This window comes from Sebastes fasciatus, chromosome 11 (assembly GCF_043250625.1).
Source record: "Sebastes fasciatus isolate fSebFas1 chromosome 11, fSebFas1.pri, whole genome shotgun sequence".
NCBI lineage: Eukaryota > Metazoa > Chordata > Actinopteri > Perciformes > Sebastidae > Sebastes > Sebastes fasciatus.
In genome coordinates this window covers 26,848,698-26,869,231 of record NC_133805.1, presented here as the reverse complement: position 1 = coordinate 26,869,231, position 20,534 = coordinate 26,848,698, and the positions used below count along the sequence as shown (strand labels likewise).

Sequence of the window (20,534 nt, the reverse complement as noted above, 5' to 3'; positions counted from 1 at the left end):
TTATCATTTGAGCATATTTTTTTATGTTAAATGCAGTACCTGTGAGGGTTTCTGGACAATTTTTTGTGTTGTTAATTGATTTCCAATAATAAATATGTACATACATTTGCATAAAGCAAGCCTATTTGCCCACTCCAATGTTGATAAGAGTATTAAATTCTTGACAAATCTCCCTTTAAGGTACATTTTGAACAGATAAAAAATGTGCGATTCATTTGCGGTTAATCGTGATCAACTATGGACAATCATGCCATTAATCGCAATTAAATATTTTAAGCGATTGACAGCCCTAATACTATCACTGTTGGATAACAGAGAGTTTAAACGTAATTTATCAACCTTTTATTTGCAGAATATTGTTAATATTGATGATTAATCTGATAGGGGTGGGAATCACCAGAGGCCCCACGATACGATAGTCACGATACAATCTTGTTGCAATTTTAAACATTTTACGACATGCTGAGTATTGTGATAAGATATATTGTTAACTTTTTTCAACTGCAAATTATGCAGTTTGTCAACATCTGTTTTATTTAATAAGATACAGTTTTCACTCCGTTCATCTCAGAGATTTTATTCACACATCTTGAGTTCAGAGGTCAGGGGCCCCCCTTTGAAAATGGCCATGGCAGTTTTTTCTCGCCAAAATTTAGCGCAAATTCTGAGCATTATTTATCGTTCTTCTCAACAAGCGAACATTACATGGTTGACAATGGATTCCTTAGGCAGACTGAGCCCGCTAAAACCTCTGAAAGACGTCGGATTGTTAAAAGGGTTAATAGTTTATATAATAAAAGATTGATACTTGACATCTGTGTATCGATACAATATTGCCTTGCAAAATATTGCTATACTATGCTGTATCAATTTCCTCCCCTCCCCTATAATCTGATATATATATATTCTGGTGTTCATGTTAAGTAGTATAAAACTGATGCTTCATGTATTTGAGCATTGTGTTTTATGCAAACCAGCATAAATTAATGTTTTTCTGAAAATACAATTCATTTTTCCTCATAGTATTTGTATTACTGGTAATATAAGGAGCTGCCCAGTTGGAAGTATATGATTTTTCTTGTAAGGAGAACGGAGTTGAAAACAGACTAAAGCACGTCTGGGTTCACTCAAGATCAGATTTCAGTCGATGCGGGCTCGTTTGCAGACACAGACTCTGAGAAGCAGAAGCCGGTTCAGCTGGTATTTAATCGCTCATCACTGCCGCTGCTCTTTGTGAGGCTGCACAATGCAGACAAAACAATGTACACTAGATGTTTTTACTGTATATTGCACGACATGCGGGTAACAGTTTCAACCTAAGTTGTTTTTCTGTACTTTGTAAATAAAAAAAAGTCCAGTCTCCAGTTTCCACATTTTCTTATCTAGGAAGCCGTTTTCACAAGATTTCAGAAATTGTATGTTTAAATAAGCAAATGAGGCATTATCTTATGCTAACGTTTAGTAAATTTACAGACGCAAATAGACTAAGTGTAGTAAAATAAACACGTAAGTTTAATCTTGTATGTTTTCTTTCCACTAGTCAGAAAGAAGACGTGTTTTTTTGGGTAATTTAAAAAAAAAATGACCCACCCAATTGTCTATACAAAGGAGAGAGAGGTCTTTATATGTTCAATACACACACAGCAGCTCTCTTTAATAAAAAAAAGAGATTGTGTTTCTTTCCAGCAGGGGGGAGTGTTGCAGTCAGATTACAAGAGATTGCATGAGAGTGCCAGCAGCGTTACTGTAAAGGGTTTAAAGCCTTGTCATTACGAGTTGAGACTATAATATCCGGTGTGTGCACACACACACGCATCAGCCGACCTTGTTCCCTGCAGGGGGAGTGAAGCTGGAATGACAACAGCATGATGCATTAGCTGTAAGTGCTACAGAAGCAGGGCTGTCTGTACCAGTGAGAAGAAGTGCTGATGGGAAAAGCAGCATGCCCAAGAATGGAGACCAGTGGGACCAAATCAAAACCAGACCAGACTAAAACAGGGCCGGGACCAGGACTGGGGCCTTGTTGTCTTACCTGGGTCAGTCCTCCCCCTCCTCTGGCGTGATCTCTGTCTCTTTATGTACCACTACTTTGGTCACTGACATGTCAGGATGCTGTTCTTTAGCCTCCTTTATGGCCTGAGCCAGAGCCTATATATGGGGGGAGGGGTGCAGTGCCAGGAGGGATCACCAGGGGGAGACAAAAAATGGGGAAGGCGGGGAGGGAGCGGGGATGTTTGATTGTGAGTCAATATGCCAACAGGGAAGCCACTTTTAGTCACATTTGTCATACTTCCAGTATTTGTTAAAGTCACATCACGAGTTAATAATGTTTTGTGTAAAAACGTCACATGCTGAGCCAGTCTACATCATGTGGCTGTCGCAATGCACAAGATAAGATCCTGAGGGGTCACTAGCAGTTTACTGTTTCATGGTCATTGCTCAAATCCATATATTGACTTTACAGGCAAAGACAGATAATGACGATAACGGAGAATAAATGAGAAACAGTATGAAAACTCTAAGAGACCTCATCGTGGTCGATGTCTGTATCTCCTGTGATGACAATCCTTTTCTCAATTCTCGTCTCTGATATTCCTCCTTTAACCGTCTGAGAAGACAGAGAGACAGCTTTAAATTCAATACACACACAAAAACAAATGGCAACAAACATGGTCTTAAAACCAGTGCCTGAATTGGACTAAAAAAAGGTCCCAGTACCATAAATGCTACATTGTTGCATGACATGATCATCGCATATGTTGGATATATTTATATTTATATGTGTATCTTGGTAATAAATCCCACTTCAAAAAATGTATTTTGGTATGCATGTCATTACATACATTAGGCCTACATATGACATACATTTCCACAGTTTGTACATTTAAGTATATTTGGTTAATAAAAACATTTATGTAGCTATTGATACAAATCAAAATGTACACAAATATAATACTGCATATATGCTACAATAAAACCAACTTAAAATATGATATCTGTTGTATAACAAAAGCATTTTCAGTGCTGTTTTCTCAGCATTAGGTGAGCTATGTGTTTACACAGAGATGCAGTTCTGCGGGTGTTTAGGGGTGCGCACCTAGACTCACCAGGAAGTGGCGGTACGCAAGTAAGGGTACTCATGTGGACAAACATAATAAGTAAGTATTGGTACTCAGTACCGGTGAGTACCGGCCCATTTCCGGCACTGCTTGAAGCTTTATCAAACACATAGGTTTAAAGTTTTATCATGCTATATTTTTATTTGAAAGAACCCTTTTTTATTAGTCTAAATCCTTGAATGGGGCCACAGATGACAGGAAGGTTGTGTGAATATAAACGTAAAAATGAAATTCTGGTTGATTAACATTGTTTTTTAATAATTGATTAATCGTTTAAGCAATTTCTTAAAGCAAAAATGGCAAAAAATCACGTGAATCATGTGAATATTATCTGGTTTTATTTGTCTTCTATTATAGTAAAGTAAATATCTTTGGGTTTTGGACTGTTGGACAGACAAAACAAGACATTTAAAGACTGTTCATGAACTGTTCCTCTCTTAGTTGCAGTGTTAGGCAGCAACATGTTTTATTATTACTGTCCCCAGTAACGGATAGTTTATGGGATTACAATTTCCAAAACAATAATCATATGACAGTTATTAATCCAAGTAACGCTGCATTACCAGAACGCCATTTGCTTTTTGTTATGCTACGATGACGTGAACGCGTGACATATCAGTATGCATCTTTGCATCGTATCGAGTTGAACTTTGGTAAACTTTCAAGCGAATATCGCCTCAGGCCCAGTTCTACGAGGGTGCAAAAGCATGCACTGCACCCTCAGCTTAATATTTTGCACCCTCAGTTGAGTGAATGCAATATTGTAATATGATGAGTAACTTAACTAATGAATTTTGATAGCAAGTAATATGTAAAGTAATATCATTACTTTTTAAAGGAGTATTAAGTAAAAGTAACTTCTTATACTTCCTGAGTAACTTTCCCAACACGGCTTAGCTGCAGCTCTAATCAGTCTAATTAAACTGAAGCGGCTGTCAGTGGTTCAAAACCACCACATCTCATCATTTCTGGTTATTGCAAAAGTTAACTAAAAAAATATATATATATAAATGTACGTCAGAGAGGGGGGTGACATTTCTGTCACATCAGCACCATAAATCTATGTTTCCACCTCCCCATGCAGGAGTGTGTCTCTATACTACAAAGATACACACACACATTTTCTGTTTTAAATTCTGCAGTAAAGAAAGGCTGAAGCAGACATGCAAAGGCTGCCGTCGCGTTTGAGGCTTCAAGCGTTAAGAGACCAGAAAGGAACAATAGATGAACCCTGACCTTTGTGATGTGTGTGGTTGTCGTGGTGCTGGTGGTTTCCGAGGTGATGGTCTGAGCACTCAGCAACACCCCGGGGTCGACGTCACCGTTAGTGTCGACCTGTTGATAAGAAAAAAACACTCAACATTTTATATTTGCACTTTAGAAAAAGTAAAACTACCCACTATAACACATTTATTGAGTTCCTATCAAATATTATTCAGCACTAATTGGTAGTAAAGCTGCATTCATTGTTTTTTTCTTGGCCACTTGTGGGCAGAGGAAATCTTCAACAAGCTGAAAACACAATATCTGACATATTGTCATCGTAGAAAGCTGTGAAAGTGGTTTTGTTAGATATTTACACATCCGGCAGACACGGTACGTCATAAGCATTCATTTAGAGTTGTGTTGCTGGCCACCTGAAGAGTCCAATATTCATTCCTTTCTTTGCTTGATCTTTTGTACCAGCTAGTTGCTGATTTTGTCTGCAGTGACGAGCAGGTAGTGTGCTAGGCAGTGTGCTTATCAGGCGTATTTATTGATATGGGGATGAAAACGGGGTTGATAGTGGAGTTTGACGGACGCAAAACCAAAAAAAATGAACTAAAAAAGATTAAAAAGCTCAGTAGAGCTGAGGAACATCGCCGAGTTTGGGGGAAATTTCTTTGTGTAACCACTGAAAACATTCACAGTTAAAAATTTGGTCCATTGTTAATACAATAAATATGAATTACTGCAGTTTTTAAATGGCTATAATCAATATTATTATCTGTCATTCTCACTCCTCTCATCAGTGTTGTTTATGGCCACAGCAGGCAGCCGTTTTCAGCTAAAAAAAAGGCACTCAAATCCCACAGTACACCACCTGCTCACGCATGAAACGGAAGAGAGTCAAAGGTAGCAACTAACTGTTGAACACAGTGGAGCATTTAGCCAGATAATTCCTCCAGGAGGTAGCGGAAAGCAAAACAGAGCTAAAAGGAGAGCAAATATTGAACTTATCTTCATCAGGTGGACACAAACACAACTCTAAATGATTGCTAACAATGCTCAGTATCGGCTGTGTGTATATGGAAGTAATTATTGCTTTTTTCTTAGGGCAGATTTCTTTTTTTAAGTGAAATTACAGACTCTATTCTTTAATCCCAATCATCTCTCACGTCTTTCAAAATGGTGCAGGATGTAGAATGGAGATAATATGAATGTTTGTACCTCTGCAGACTCATAGGTGATAGTTTTTGTCTCTGTGTGGACTACAGGCATCTCTTTGGTTCCCACCTCGACGACATCGAGACTCTAATGGACAAAAATGGCAAAAATAAATGCATGCAGAGTACAGCAGCAGCACCAAAACCATCTGTGCTCTAATTCAATTAGCTGTCATGTCTGAAACATATTGCTGTAGGTGTTCACTTTGTTCTTAAAATAGCTCCAGCCCGTTGTACACAAAATCAAATTGACACAAATAAATGCCGCATGCTAATAAACTCAGCCAGGGGCGTAAATCTCTAAAACGAGCATGCAGTCATGCATTAGAGTCCCTGATCCAGTGAAGGAGTGGATACCGCAGGATGCAAATCACAAGGTTTCGATCAAGTGTGTGCACCACATCAAATAAAAAAAATCCCCCGATCTGCTCAGCGACAAACTGTGAAGTTAAGACGCATATCCATGCTTTGGGTCGAGTTTCGCCCTTGATTATTAGTGGCAGATTGTGTCGGCAGGAGGGGAGGGTGGATGTGAGGTTACAGGGCCGAGGCTGAGGCACTCGGAGCTGATGCAGGGTTACCTCCGACTGAGCCACGGCTGGAGGTGGATGGGGGAGCGGGGCGTCTGCGGTAAGGGGTTCAGTCAGGGTCACTTCGTGGGGGGTGAGCTTCTGGTCGTGTTCCTCCATTTCTCCCTTTTCTTCATCTTCTTCCTTCTCTTCTTCTGATGCTATAACTTTATTATAATATTTGTCTTCTGCCAGTTTTAAATTCATCTCTTCCTCCTCCTCCTCCAGTTCCTCCTTCTTTCCATCCATCTCTTCCTCCTCAGTTCGCTCCATTTCATCTTCTGAGCTGTCCATCCTTGCATGGTAATACTTCTCTTTCTCAAAGGGCAAAGGTTTGTCTGAGAAGCTCTTTTGTCTCTCATCCTCTGCATGTGAACATTCATCTCTCTCTTCATCCACCTCCTCAATACCATTTTCGAACTCTGCTTGTTCCTCGAAATACTGCACTTCTGTGGAGAACTGGACTCTCTTGCCATCTACCCCTGTGTTTCCTAAATCTACCAGTTCCTCTTCCAAAGTCTCCGAACAACTCTCAGCTGCTTCTCCTTCGTCGTGTTCCTCCCCTGTTGAAGGCGGCTTCTCTTCCTTTTCCCAATCTCTGATGTAGACCGGAGCAACAGTGAATCTGAAACCATCATTTTCGTCTTTTGACATGAACACTTCCCCCTCCACACCTGCATCCTCTCCCTCCTCATCTATTACTTCCTCATTTCCCTTCTCTGCGGCTAAGGTCAGCGCTGCAGACTCCGGCGAAGTGCTGCTGCCAGACATGCTCTCATCTAACCCTAAATCTGTTGACTGTATTTCTGCTACCAGCTCAACAGATGCACACTGTCGAAGCTGCTGTGACGACAGCACAGTGCCTGGAATACCAGATTTTGAAGGTGAATCTCCTAAACTATCACCACTAATATCCTTGTGTAACACAACCACATAATCTATCTCCCCCTCTGCAGGCTCTGCTGACATTGCTCTGACTGTGAGCTCCGCTGTCATGTGCACGAGCACGGCCTTTGCAGCCGCTGTGGTCTGGATATTCACCGTTGGCCCTGTCGACTCGACTGGTACTGCCTCTGTCTCCGTGGCAACCACCGCCTTCTCCTCCGGTTCAGCGGATGTCTGTGAATGATAATTGTACCATTAGATGATGTTTTTGCTTCAACATGCCAAAAATAAAATACCCTCGGTACAGGGCGGTTTCACATCACACCTGATGGAGAAAAATGTGGGTTATACATACAGAATTACATACAACAGGCACAAATAATATTTAAAGACAATTCAGTCACACCAAAACCATTGCAGTGTATTTTGAAATCTGTGAGGACCAGAGAGGAATGGTCACCTTTTCAGAGGAGGAAACCCATCCGAGCGTAGACTGATGGGACAGAGAGATGGACGGACACAAGAAAAGAGAGGAAAGTCAAAAAGTCACAGTGAACACCAGATAAAGAGCAAAAAGGAGAGAGGGAGGAAAAATGAAAAGTCTGAAAAGTAAATATTGTATGCATTGTATGGAATACCAGATTGTGTGGCTCATTAAATCAGCTGAACCTAACGCCAAGGTGAACAAACCAAACGGAAATCCGTTTTTTGGGATCGCTGAATCCACAAGCAGCAAAATTTCCACTAATCTGCTTTTGAAAACCTGTTACTTAAGAACAGTAATCTCTTTTCAGGTAGACACATACAATTTTCCCCCTGTTAACGGAGGCAGAAGGGGATTTTGGAGGATGAGGTGGGGAAAGCTGCAGGGGTGGCACTGAGCCAGGGCTATGAAGTCACTGCTTTCAGGGAACTGATAACAGAGCTGAAAGAAAGGAATGGTGCAGCTGAGCAAAGACGGTAGAAAACAAACAGGAGCCGGCCACGGCCCCCGTTTCTTTCCTTATCAGCTGTGGGAGCCAGCTGCTCCCAAGGCAAGGCGAGCTGTTTTAGCTGTCAACAAACTCAAAAACAAACAGTTGTGTCTAAAGAGAAGCAACAGAAACCGGCGGTTTGGCAAGTGTGAGAGTAAACGCTGGGTGTTAAGGGACGATTAGCCATGCAGAGCGCTTGGTTACACTGTTGTTAGACTGGTTTGGCTGCTGCTGGAGGGAAGGCAATGGGGAAGGCTGAGGGTGGTGGTGGTGGAGATATGGAGGGAGGCAGCCAAAACCGAGTCGTTGCTTTTAGTTTTCATACAGTACCACTGCTAAGGATGTAGATGATGATTCAGAGACTGTAATCTGAGTCAGGCTGGACTTTGACTGCTCCGTTTGGACCGCTTCGAAGGTGAAGATTTCTGCTTCCTGCTCCAGATCGTCAGGCGTCTCCATCTCTTTTACTTCCTTTGTGATGACCTCCGAAGCCTCTGTCTTCACCTCCTCAGATATCCACGATGCCATGGCCTTTTTGGGCGAGTCAGTACCTTTAATCTGAGTCATGTCGTCGGTTTTTATCTCCACCTTCGGACTCTGCGTCTCTGTGGTTTTGGCTTCTGTAACAACAGAAGCGTCTTCTTTGATAGCTTCTTTCTCTTTAGAGGCAGACTGCATTTCATTATCTTCAGCTTCGGCCTCTCCAGGGACAACAGGCTCCTCTTCTTCACCCGCAACACTCGTCTCTTTGCCCTCTGCTTTATCCTCCGCCTCCTTCAAGATAATGAGCGTCCCTTTCTTGTCAGTGATGGCCTGGGACACTTCCTGTCTGACGGCTCCGGGGCTGACCTTCATCTGCGCCCTCTCCGACACCTCCTCCGCCTCCCTGAGGGTCGCGTCCATGAAGACGTCGTCGTCCATAGTGGTTGACAGACTAATCCCGTGTGGCCCCGAGGAGGTGGCCATATCGGTCGCGATACTATCCACCACGTATTTCACCAGATATCCTGCCGCCTGGGGAGACACTTGGCTTATTGGAGATGGATCGTTCATGTTAATAGACAGAGGGCATCACGAAGCCAAGACGGGGAGAATAAGCTCAAGAGATTATTTATCTAGAGATGTTCTCCATAAATACTTGGACAAACATGCACTGCTTGGACATCATTTTAAACATAGTTTCTCTGCACATATATGGTAGTATTATCTCTGATAGAAGTATGAAAGTCGAGTTGAATTTCTATCAGCACTTGATTTCTGTGGTAGTTCCTTTTATGGACTGTCCTTATTGTTTTACCTTGTGCATTTTCTGTAATGTTACTTTTTTTGTATTGTTGTCACCCTTCTGACCAAATGAATTTCCTCTTGGATAATAAAGTTAAATTTGATGTGATTCATATCAGATATCGATTTTCAAATGGCTTGATCATCAATTTCAAGTACATTTCAAGTAGGGGTGGGGGAAAAAACCTGATACAGCATAGTATCACGATATTTGGATGGCAATATTGTATCGATACACAGATGTCAAGTCTTGAATTTATTAAATAAACTATTAATATTGCAAATACAATGTAGACTATAACACAAACAGTTACGTTTGTCAGTTGCATGATGAGACATTTATGTTTTTATGACAGTGTTGGTCAGTCTGTCTGTTTGACTGACAATCCCATTTAGCTGCAATAAAAAGTGAGATGAACAGAGTGAAAACTGTATGCAGTTTGTCAACATCTGTTTTTTTCAATTAAGATAATTTGCAGTTGAAAAAAGGTAATAAATTGCAATATATCGCGATATATCTTATCGCAATACTCAGCATATCGCACAGTGTTTAAAATCTAATAAGATTGTATTGTGACTCAAGTATCGTGATAAATTATCGTATCATGGGGCCTCTGGTGTTTCCCACCCCTAATTTCAAGCTTCAATTTACATTTCAGAGCGATAAGAGGAAGGCAGATAAAGGAAATAAAGTGGAGAAACTGTACATGTGAAGTAGTGAAAAGAAACTGCCAGTTTCCACATACGTCTGGAGCTATAGGTAGAAACAAAAGGTCAAAACAAAACACCACACTCACAAAATACACATGAAAAACGAAGTGGAGGCAGTTTACCTCAGTGGCTTTAAGTTCCACCTCCTCTTTCGCCTCTTCTCCTGCAGGCTGCTCGTCTTTAGTCTAAAGAAGAGAGAAAAATAAACAAATAAATAAAAGGTCGCACAGATTGAGACAAACAAGAAAAGGACATGATCAAATGGACATGATCCAGATCCCCGAAGCTCCTCCAGTGAATCAGCTTCTCTGCATTTCTGTCAGTCAGACACGTTTGATGTCAGCGATTAGTCTTCAGAGACTTTAATTAGTGCCGCTCATTTGTCCTGCGTGAGTTCATCAGATTATGTGACACAACACAAGTAAAGGAGATAAAACGGCTCCCAACTCCAGCACATAATGTCACTGAGCACAACAATCATATTACTGATTAATGACTACACCATCCAGTACCGAGACACATTAATATGTTAATTATCAGCTGCTGATGAGATATAGTGAAGACATAGGGTGGCAAAGAGAGACACTTTTATTCACGCACTAACTCCGAAGACTCCCCAGATAAATTAACTCTATCAAGGTGCTCCTTTAATACGCACTGAAGCCATTTGGAATATAAATGACCTGCACCAGACTCTTTATGCTTATTGAAGTTACTGCATTATGACTCGATAAACTCTCGAGATTGATGTCTTTGTTTATGTAAAAATCTCCTCGGTGATGTCATGCTTCACACACACATGCCGTCATTCAGTCTGCTGATGAGGGCTGCAGCTTACATCCTCCGGCTCCAGCGGCTCGATCATCGGAGCTTCGTCCGCTCTGGGTGAGCGCGCGGGGGACGAGGAGAGTCTCTTCTCCCATTCCGTCAGGCCCGGCGTGCTGTCGCCTGTCTCCAGGAAGGAGCGCTTCAGTTCGCTGATGTTAGTCTGGTGCTTGACCAGCTCTTCCGGAGGCGAGATGTCCTACAGTAGCCGGTCAACCATGATATACAGTACAAGGAGGTGAGGCCAGGAGGAGTGCGGAGGGAACGACGGTCATGCTTTATGAACGCAACGGTAGCTTGCATATCCAATGAATTACCAAAACAAATGTTGGGAAGCATAAAATGCAGTTCAACCAAAGCAGACTTAAATCAACTGCATTATAAGCTTCATTATTTAATGTTCACAGGCCTGTTTAGGAGGCTGTGCAGGCTACCTGTGCAACAGCTCACACAAACAGCAACGTAATCAAATGGCAAAATGTCCACTCACATGGCAGCTGCAACTGAGAGAGTAGCAGCTTGTACTTAAATGCTAAGAGAGCATTTAGGAACAGCTTAAGTCAATGAAAATAAATGATTTCATGCAAAGATGAACAGATTTAGTTTTACAGGTTTAGTTAAGCACAACACTCCCAAATCTCATTAGAAGTTAAGACCTCTACAAACACTGACTTCATTCTCATTTGTGTTGCTTGATTTCTCACGAAAATTATTTTGGATGCTCACAGCAAGAATTCTGTTAGACAAAAACTAGATAAAAGCAACTGGTACGTTAGATGTATTTGTTATCAGTTAGGATTCTTCAAACTAAAAGCACCTGCATGCATGTTTCAGTCATGCATTGTTTTCTTACCAACCTCTAGCATCAGATTACTATGCTTGATAAAAACGTTTTCTCCTTTAACTCGTCTTATGAAACTATACTGTAAAGACAAAAAGAGGGGAGAGATAGTTAAAGGTGCTGTGCCATGTTAAATTTAGACTCTTGTTAGGAGATATTGGGAGCTTTGTCTTCTACTATTTGGCTGTAAATGACATGATGGCAACTCACTGTAAAAGCCATGGATAAGAAAAACCTTGAAAAACTGTGAAATCTGACACTTTAGTTGCTGCGATAGGAAAAGAAATATGACTCCACCATTTACAAACAATGGAAATGAGCTGGAATGGTGTGTTTAGAAGCAGCAGCAGTCAGTGAAGTGAATTCAGGCAAGAGAGAATGGTCAGTCTGGTGTGTGGTGTGATGGTGAGCGTGTCAACAGAAGCTGCAGCAGGCAAGCAGAGGTGAAGAGACGGCACAAAGTGACAGATGTCTGAGCGGCTCAGTGCATCTGGTGGTGGTAGTGGTGGCGGTGAGATGCACTGAGCAGGGCCATGAAGCGAGCCCAGTGTACCTGAGTCCGCATCTCAGAGTCCTCATCTGCGTCCGACTGACAAGCAAGTGAAGAGGGAAGACAGAGAGTGTGAGACGAGGAGGAAAGGGGTCATTAACAGAAGAAGAGACACACGACGGTGAATCAGGTGAAGGGAAAGAGAAAGTGAGCAACAAGGAGCGGCGAGCAGAGAGAGAGATAACAGAGGGTGAGGATGGTGGTTGAATTAAGAAAAGTAAAGAATAAAGAGAGGCGAAGTCCCGCCCCTTCCGGTGGACCACCATGGGACCTTATTTTGGAAAAAAAATGTGCGGTAGTCAACAGCGAGAGACAAATCATTTTTTGATCCTGCGCCATGAATTACACATATGATGTTTGTCAATTTAAAAGATAATTTTCAAAACAAGAAAGTCACAGTATGGATAAAACACATCAGGTAAAATAACGTTTCCTTTGTGCGTGGTCATAGCTGAGTTGTCATATGTGTGATTCATGCCTCAATTTAAACGGGATCGATACATTATTTGTCTCTAGCCGTTGACTAACATAGATATTTCTCAGAAATAAGGTCCCATGGGATTCACCGGAAGGGGAGGGACTTCGCCTCTCTATTGTGACAGAAATTGAGCATTCGCTAAACCCCTCCCCCAAACAACATTTGTCCAATCATAGCCTTAGCAACCGTAACTAAGCATAGCAGGTCTGTCAAGCTTTGAATTTCTCCACGATGTAAGTGGTGTGCACGGAGTTATAATAAAAGTGATATTTTCAAAAGAAAAAGTGTGAGGAACGGATTAAACAATGTGTTTGTTTGCTTTAAGATACTGTTAGCATGTGCAGCTTATTAGCTTACCACCTACAGTCTAATGTCACTTCCAAAAACCAAAGAGCACACCAGTAACTGAAGCCACATTAGTTATGTCAAAGACTAGTACATCCATCATGTACTATTAACTGTGTGGAAGCCAGTCCTTGTTTCTGTTAGAGTTTAGGGTAATTAGCAGCTCTGTCGTGCTCTTTATTGTAATGTTATTTGGAGAAGTTTACTCCAGCAACCCAATGCCAACGTTACCAGAGATAGTCGTACGTTTGTCAAACAGTGCTCATCCTAAAAACCCTTTACCCTTGAATATTTTAAAGTGAAAACAAACAGTTTTAAGATACAAGCAAGTATGTAAGCTAAGTGGCTAACCGGTGTTAGAATGAAACTACAGTCTGAACATGTTTCGTTTTAATACTTATAATATTAGGATGCTGACTGGAACATGCAGCTTTAGGCTCAGCCTTTCAGTATGATATGTGTGTCGCCGTCAACTGCATATTTAAGAGCCCTCTCACAAGATTCTCACAAGAAAATCAAAGCTTGACAGGTGTTGCAACGTTAACTAAGGGGGCGAGGTTTAGAGAACGGTCTACAGAGAGCCGAAGTGAAAGAGCCCAGACGTGACTTTGGCTCTCTATTGGAAGGTAGCCAGTGGGAAAAACATACTGATATACATATAAAGTGTGTTTACGATATATTGAAAAAAGGAGAAAACACAAGAACTAAATGGGCTTATTAACATGCAATGCATGCGTCTCCTAAATGTTTCAATGAGCATTACATCTTCAGCATCACTTTCTCTGCCTGTACTTTTTTCATGCCTTAAATATAACATCCTTCATTGATGTACAAACCTCTGTGGCGGTCATCTCTCCATCAAAGGCAAAGTCAGTTTGTTCGCTGTCAGTCTGCTTTCACAAACAGACCAAAAGCGTTCCGAGTGGCAAGCAAGAAAACAACAAGAACCCAACTTGTAAACCCTTGAAAATGCATTTATCGCCAATAGATAAGAGATTCTTCATAACCACGAATGGAACGAATGGAAATGCATTTGTTGTTTCTGTAAGCTACACATAATCAGACAACACTGCAGAAAAAAAGGTTAGGAAAAGAACAACAGAAAGAAAGAAAGAAAAAAAGCAAATTAAAAGTAAGCAAGCAAAACAGACTCAGAGGAAGTTGAAACCTTCGGTCAGTCACTTTGACATTTAAGTGTAATGTTAAATTTGCTTTGGATTTGGACATGGCTGAATCCTGGTATATATAAGTGGGTAAATTATTGGCTGTCGTTGCTGATAAAAATTTGATTTGACGAACAGGAACAGTAACCTGACTTTCAGGCCCTCCCCCCTCCTCTCCATGCATGTTGACACTAGTGGTGATCTGGATGCATTTAACTGTCACAGTCTCTCTACAACAACAGCATGCATTACATTACATCTGTGATTCAAAAGGGTGTTGCTTGAGGGGTTAAAAAGTAGGCACTCTACTGTAAGCTGCTTTCAGCCCTTTTCAGCAGGAGTTCAATTTAAATCATTCATTTTAATTTGTGCTGCTTTGCTTGACTCGGATAGCAATGCAGAGAGACTGAGTGCAAAGATAAATATGGAAGTGTTTCCATGCAGCAGTTGTGGATCTTTAGCAGTCACTTTCTACACTGAATGTGGATGATAACACTGAGATGGGTTAGTCACAAAGCTATGTTTTTAAATACAAGGTTTGGTGAAGGATTAGTGACTAAGGCCGCTTTCACAAGCCAACATTTAGTCCGTTTTAATTGAACTTTTGTGCGGTTTGTTTGTGCGGTTGTGAACGCAGCAATCGTACGGGCCGAGGCCGCTCGCAAGAGGTGGTCTCAGACTGTTTCCAAGCGAACCAAAACGCAGGCGGCTTGTGTGGGCATCAGTTGAGATAGACACAGGTAAACGACAGGTTAACATTAGTGGGTGAGGACGGATCTGGACTTCTGCAGAAGTCCGATGTTTGTTCGACATCTGGCCCGAAGAGAACGTACAGAATATGCTAAATAAAGTCCACAAAAATAGTGACGTTTATTAAGTAATTCGAGATAAACTTGAGGAGAAGGGATTTTTGTGCACAGACCAGTGTCGCCAAGTCCGCGATTCCCTGCATAGAAATGGCAGCTCTCAAGACGATAAATATGAATTTGCTGCTTGGTACACGTCCCTCAGCAAATTCATTTTCTAATTTGGTCTGCTTTAATTTGCGCATTGTGAAACCGAACAAGACTAAATGGAAAACAAACCAAAAGTATCAATTTCACTCTGATTCGGACTGGCCAAACAGACTATGGCTTGTGAAAGCGCCTTAAATGATGATAGGTGAGTTCTTCAAATCCTCATTATCTCTATTAAAAGATTTTTACAATTAACTGTTTTACACTGCAGCATGACAGTGATGTTATTTCATGGTGATTTGTTAGTGATGCTACATAAAGCTTATGAACAAATTTCAGGCTAATGTGAGTAAAAGGTCCCCAATATTTGTGTCTAACCCTCTCGTTAAGGTGGAGTAAATGCAAGCCGATCAAATATGAAATGGTGAGACTTGCGGGTTCATCTCTGTGTGATGTTGATGAGGATGTAGTCTACAGGATGAGAGTGTGACCGGGCAGAGATGAGGTTCTGAAAGCAGGAGAACTGACAGACACTGGGACAGACAAAGTCTCCAGGTCGGCTCTGAACTGATGAAACAGCAGAGCGAAATACAGGACAGGATTAACTGTTATAATGAACCGTCAACCTAAGCCAGAGGCGGGTACTGGAACATACAGACGTACGCACACACACCTCCTCTTCCTCTGAACTGTCATGGTCATGGTAGCCCTGGGCTATGGAGGCGGTCAGGGATGCTGCCTTGGGCTCCAGGTAGCAGAGGCACAGCGCCAGGGGGAAGGAGAGGGTGAGGGCGTAGGGGACGGAGAAGGAGGTGGAGAGCAGGAAGAAGAAAATGAAGAGGAAGCAAGGGATGAGTGACGGGGACTTAATGGGGAGGAAGTTCTGCGCGCAGAGTGGGAGGAAGCGCATCTCCGTCAGATCGGGGAAGGAGATGTAGCCGTCCTCGTCCAGGAAGGAGGACAGGTCGGGCAGGTGCAGGGAGAAGGAGAAGAGCGTGCCGCCGCGCCTCTTGCCCTGCTCCAGCCTCTGCTTGCGGGCCGAGAGCAGCAGCACCTGCTCGTCCAGCAGGGCGGCTTTGCGGTCTGCGTGGGCTTGCCGGCGGCGGCACCCAGCGCTGCTCTTGGCCGGACTGACCGACGAGGCCCGTTTACGCATGCTCTCCCTGCGCCTCCGCCGTACTTTAGTTGATGTAACAGGGGATGAGGGGAGTGAGAGCTCGGAGCGGAGGGGGTCGGTTGTGTATACATGAGGGGAGCACTGATGGGAGGGAAGTGTCGACGAGGAGATGGCGTGTGTGTAAATGGAGAGGAGCGAAGGGGAAGGGGCGAATACGCATGAGCACACACACACGAGTATAGTGTGGGGTCAAAGGAAGGACAAGAAAAGAAAAGCTAATTAGTAAAGCGCACACAAGATGAAAAGAAGCACTTAGGCCTAGTCTGCTGCAGTGGGTTAAGCTGAAAGCAACTGGGAAATCCTCATCAGCCATTAAGACGTTTTATCAAGAAAGAAAACAAAACTAAAATCTCAAAAAAGGACTTAAAAAAAGAGAAAATTGCAGCAGCTTCTAAGAAACATCTGTTTCTTTAACAACCTGGAGGCATATTTGTATCACTCATCATCACTCTCTTTGAAATCCGAAGACAATTCAAGCCTCTAGAAAGTTCTTTTATCCACATTAAATGCAGCTCTGGCTGCACTGAACCGGTTAGACAGCGGTTTACCTTTGTGTCTTGTCTGAGCGGTGTTGTGGCAGTCGGTTCTGGCGTCTCTACAGCATCCATCCGAGTGTCTTCCTGCTCTCCATTCTCTTCCTCAGCCTTCTTCTCTGTCGTTACCGTGGTGATAATGTCTCCCGTGGCGATGACTTTGGCTGCCCCGTCAGCGGCGCTGTCCTTCATGAGAGTCTCATGGTTCTCCATAATGGGTGCTGGAGGACAAAAAGACAAAGATAGATGTGACGAACTGGAACCAGCGACGTTTTATGGACACCTATGGCCCGTTTTGAAATCCAGGAAAAATGTGAGCAGTGGAATAAAGGGTTTAATTTCTTACAGTATAATACCCATTGTGGCTTTGTCACTGCACTGCAAGAGTGTGCCAGACATTTTATCTTTACAGGCTTAGGTGCAAAGCACATTTTTATTCCTTTTCAAAGAAATAAAGAGGAACAAAAAACTAATTTGAACTTCTAACAAAAGGTTTCTGTTATCATATCTGTTCCCAAAAAAGTAGCAGCAGCATCTTTTAGTGAGAAACGTTTTGCCCAAAAGTTCAGAAAAGACACAATAAACATCACATCTAAAACTAGGAACATCTAACTAAAATGAAAAAGTGTGCAGGTGACACAAAGGAGCTTCTAAAAGTATTCATAATCAAAATAAACTGGATAAAAGAACACAAGTCCTTGGTTAAAGGCTGCATCCATTGTTTTTGGTGGTGTTCCTTATATCCGTATTAAAATCTGAACATTTAAATTTTGGTCAAAGTACACATGTTTTAGAGTCAAAATGCTATTTTCCCAATCTGAAAACTTTTTCCAGACATGACCTGAGGTAGGTTTCTGCATGATGACGCTGCTACATGCACATGTACATCAGTGTATTAACGTTACATAAAGTAACTTAAATGGCGGTCAGCATGCTCCCAGTTTGGAGAAGCAGACAGCAGTACCGGCAGGAAGCCAAGCATTGTACTGCTGTGGGGACACCACATTAGTTCAGATCTGAAAGTCACACAATAACTCAAACAAACTAACCGATCGATGCAGCAGTAGACCAGCAACTCCCTGTTCTGCGGGGTGAAATTACTGTTTTTTGAATGTAGTCTGGTGGCTTTGAAGACAGCGATATAACGCGTCAGTTCTGTCAGAAACAGAATCAGAACGGCTGTCTGACGGCGAGGTAAAGCGCTGAAAATATTCTAAATATAGCGTACTCTTAATCTTATATTGATTTTTTCCGGTGGCTTAAATACATTTTTTTCTGCTGCTCAAGTCCACAGCTGCTTTGTCTCACTTTATACAGCTCTCTTCAAAGCCACCAGATTCCATTCACAAAAATAATAATTTTACCTTGCAGAACATGGGAGTATACATACAACCCCACTTCAAAAAATCCGAACCAACCCTTTCAGTTATTTCCAAATTTAGCACAGCTAACTTTGACTCAGCTAGTGCTAGCGTTCACATTATTCATAACCTTATTGATTAACTTCAATTAGCTTACTTTGGTAACCTACGTCACTTCTTTTTGTTAATGGCTGAGAGGGCATTTCTATTTGGAAAAAAAAACGGAAAAAGAACGCAGACGGACCCGCCCTTTAACAACATTTCAACTTGGGTGGCACTTTAGCAGGCCATTAATCAAAACCCTCAACTGCTCCTCACCTCCGTCTAAGCTGCGGGACATGTTGTAGCGTTTGCTGGCGGAGCGTTCGAAGAGCGGAGCAGGTCTGATGATCTGAGAGCTGGCCCTGCGGGTCTGAGCCTGCGTTCTGCCGCTGTAGCGGAACTTGGAGCCGAGGCTCAGGAACTTCTTCGGCGGCGCCTCGGGGGATACGAGCCTGTCACGAATTACAAACTCTCACATTAATCAAAACAGAAATAGCAACACAGATTTAATCTACGCACTGTAAAACATTACAACTCCTACTCATTTGAATGTTCTCCAGAGGGCCCTCAGGCTCGGCTCGCTACTCCAAAGAACCCAAGAGACCCTTTTTTGCAAAGCGACTTCACATGTTGTCCAAATGGTCACAATTGCTAACAGCTTGAGCACTGTTTCTATTTCACTACAAAGAAATCATCAATGGTGATTATCAGTAAACTTGTGTTTACAGGACTGGCATGACTGTGAACAATTAACAACAAAGGATGTCAAAGACTTGAGAACACAAAGTAGCTCGTGTTGGTGAGTCCGACTCTGGACAAAATACCATCTCTTTGCTGTCAAGGGGAATGTTTTTGAATCATTAATTAATGCCAGTGACCATATTCCTGATACCACAACAGGACAACATAACGACAGCTCAGTTTGTTCGTTTTTTTAAAGAGGACCTATTATGCTCATTTTCAGGTGCATACTTGTATTTTGGGTTTCTATTACAACATGTTTACATCCCCCCCAGAAAAGCAAAGTCTGCTCTGATTGGTCAGCTGGCCCACTCTGCTGTGATTGGTCAATTGAACCAAACTCTTCGGACTCAGCTGCAGCTCCACTCTAACTCGCTTTGTTTGAGGGCGTGCCAAACTAGCTCCTAGGAAGGTATTATGTAAATGTGTTACTTGGTGACATCACCACATTACAAGAAAAGGCGGGACTTCAAACGAGGCATTTTAGGCAGTTCAGGAGCAGTGTTTCTGCGGGAGAGAGTAACTCTCTTTGACATGCACTTTGGGCTTTGTAACTTTGCAGACCTTTTACGTGCACAAAAAACTATTTAACACACTAAAGCAAAGGGAAAAAGCACAAAAGCATAATAGGTCCTCTTAATCCAATTAATAAGCTACCTACAGCAGCTTCAAAAGTTGTTTCTTATCACAGTCAAAGGTCCTCTGTTTCTTACCTGAAGAAGGTGTGGTGCTCAACACAGACCTTCCAGAGCCTTTTGGCAGCGCGATGATTTGGAAGCTTGAAACCAATTGTGCTTTCAAACTGCTCAAACTGCAACAAGGACAAAACACTGGGGTCAGATTCACTATATATACAACTTTTACCTTGTTTATTCATTTATCTTTATTCCCAATTTCCATAAATGTATGTTACTATGTTAAATGATAACATGTTACTAGTCGTTTACATCTGTAAAAAAAGTAACTGCTAATGAAAATAGTGATATACCAGTGTCCCATTATTTTTGCCACAGATCTCAATATATCCCGATTCCATATCCCAATCCAATATTTATATTTTCCTATATTAAAACAGCTGTGCAGTAGGATTGCCTCTGTAGCCGGTGTTACACGGTGTTCGGGCATACACCGATTACATTACTTGTCCACTTCCCCCACTGTCATTTTGCTTTTTTGTTATAGAAATAAAACCCACTTAGTTCATTTTCGCGTATCAGCGCCCACGTTCATTAAATACAAACTCAAATTTGTAAAATACTAAGCGTGTTATCAATACATAGTCAGACGGCTGCTACAATTAAAAACTGAAAGTGAAAGTGTCTGCTCCATACGGACTCTCAGCACAAAGTAGCAGCTTATCACGGGACGAGAGAGAGTTGGCAGACAAGACGATGGCGGAGGAATTGGTGTCAAAGGGAAAAGCAAATTATTTGGCAATATTTCAGATTTAAATGCTATTAGGGAACCATAACGTTAATCAGGAAATCTGTAAACTTTTGGTATGAAGCCATGAGAAGGACGGAGCGGTCATGGCCGGAGCTTCCCAGTTTATAT

General features: G+C 42.1%; 1 protein-coding gene across 12 annotated transcripts in view; it reads right to left on the bottom strand.

The window, feature by feature from the left end:
- The window catches only part of epb41l3b (erythrocyte membrane protein band 4.1-like 3b), a 70,261-nt gene that overhangs the window by 3,566 nt on the left and 46,161 nt on the right, over positions 1 to 20,534 (bottom strand). For 2 of the 12 annotated variants that reach the window (XM_074651945.1, XM_074651946.1), the window contains 15 exons: positions 19,694 to 19,791; positions 18,516 to 18,691; positions 16,852 to 17,057; positions 15,800 to 16,384; positions 13,844 to 13,897; positions 12,188 to 12,223; positions 10,807 to 10,992; positions 10,091 to 10,153; positions 8,304 to 8,987; positions 7,460 to 7,492; positions 7,156 to 7,233; positions 5,550 to 5,633; positions 4,356 to 4,454; positions 2,528 to 2,608; positions 2,033 to 2,148 (listed from right to left, as the gene is read on the bottom strand). In XM_074651945.1, the coding sequence (XP_074508046.1) occupies positions 2,038 to 2,148; positions 2,528 to 2,608; positions 4,356 to 4,454; positions 5,550 to 5,633; positions 7,156 to 7,233; positions 7,460 to 7,492; positions 8,304 to 8,987; positions 10,091 to 10,153; positions 10,807 to 10,992; positions 12,188 to 12,223; positions 13,844 to 13,897; positions 15,800 to 16,384; positions 16,852 to 17,057; positions 18,516 to 18,691; positions 19,694 to 19,791 (2,574 nt within the window). In that variant the 3' untranslated portion in view covers positions 2,033 to 2,037. Of the gene's footprint in view, positions 1 to 2,032; positions 2,149 to 2,527; positions 2,609 to 4,355; positions 4,455 to 5,549; positions 5,634 to 6,126; positions 7,234 to 7,459; positions 7,493 to 8,303; positions 8,988 to 10,090; positions 10,154 to 10,806; positions 10,993 to 11,650; positions 11,717 to 12,187; positions 12,224 to 13,843; positions 13,898 to 15,799; positions 16,385 to 16,851; positions 17,058 to 18,515; positions 18,692 to 19,693; positions 19,792 to 20,534 lie in introns of all 12 variants that reach the window. The other 10 variants (XM_074651949.1, XM_074651951.1, XM_074651950.1 and 7 more) reach the window with 7 other exon arrangements.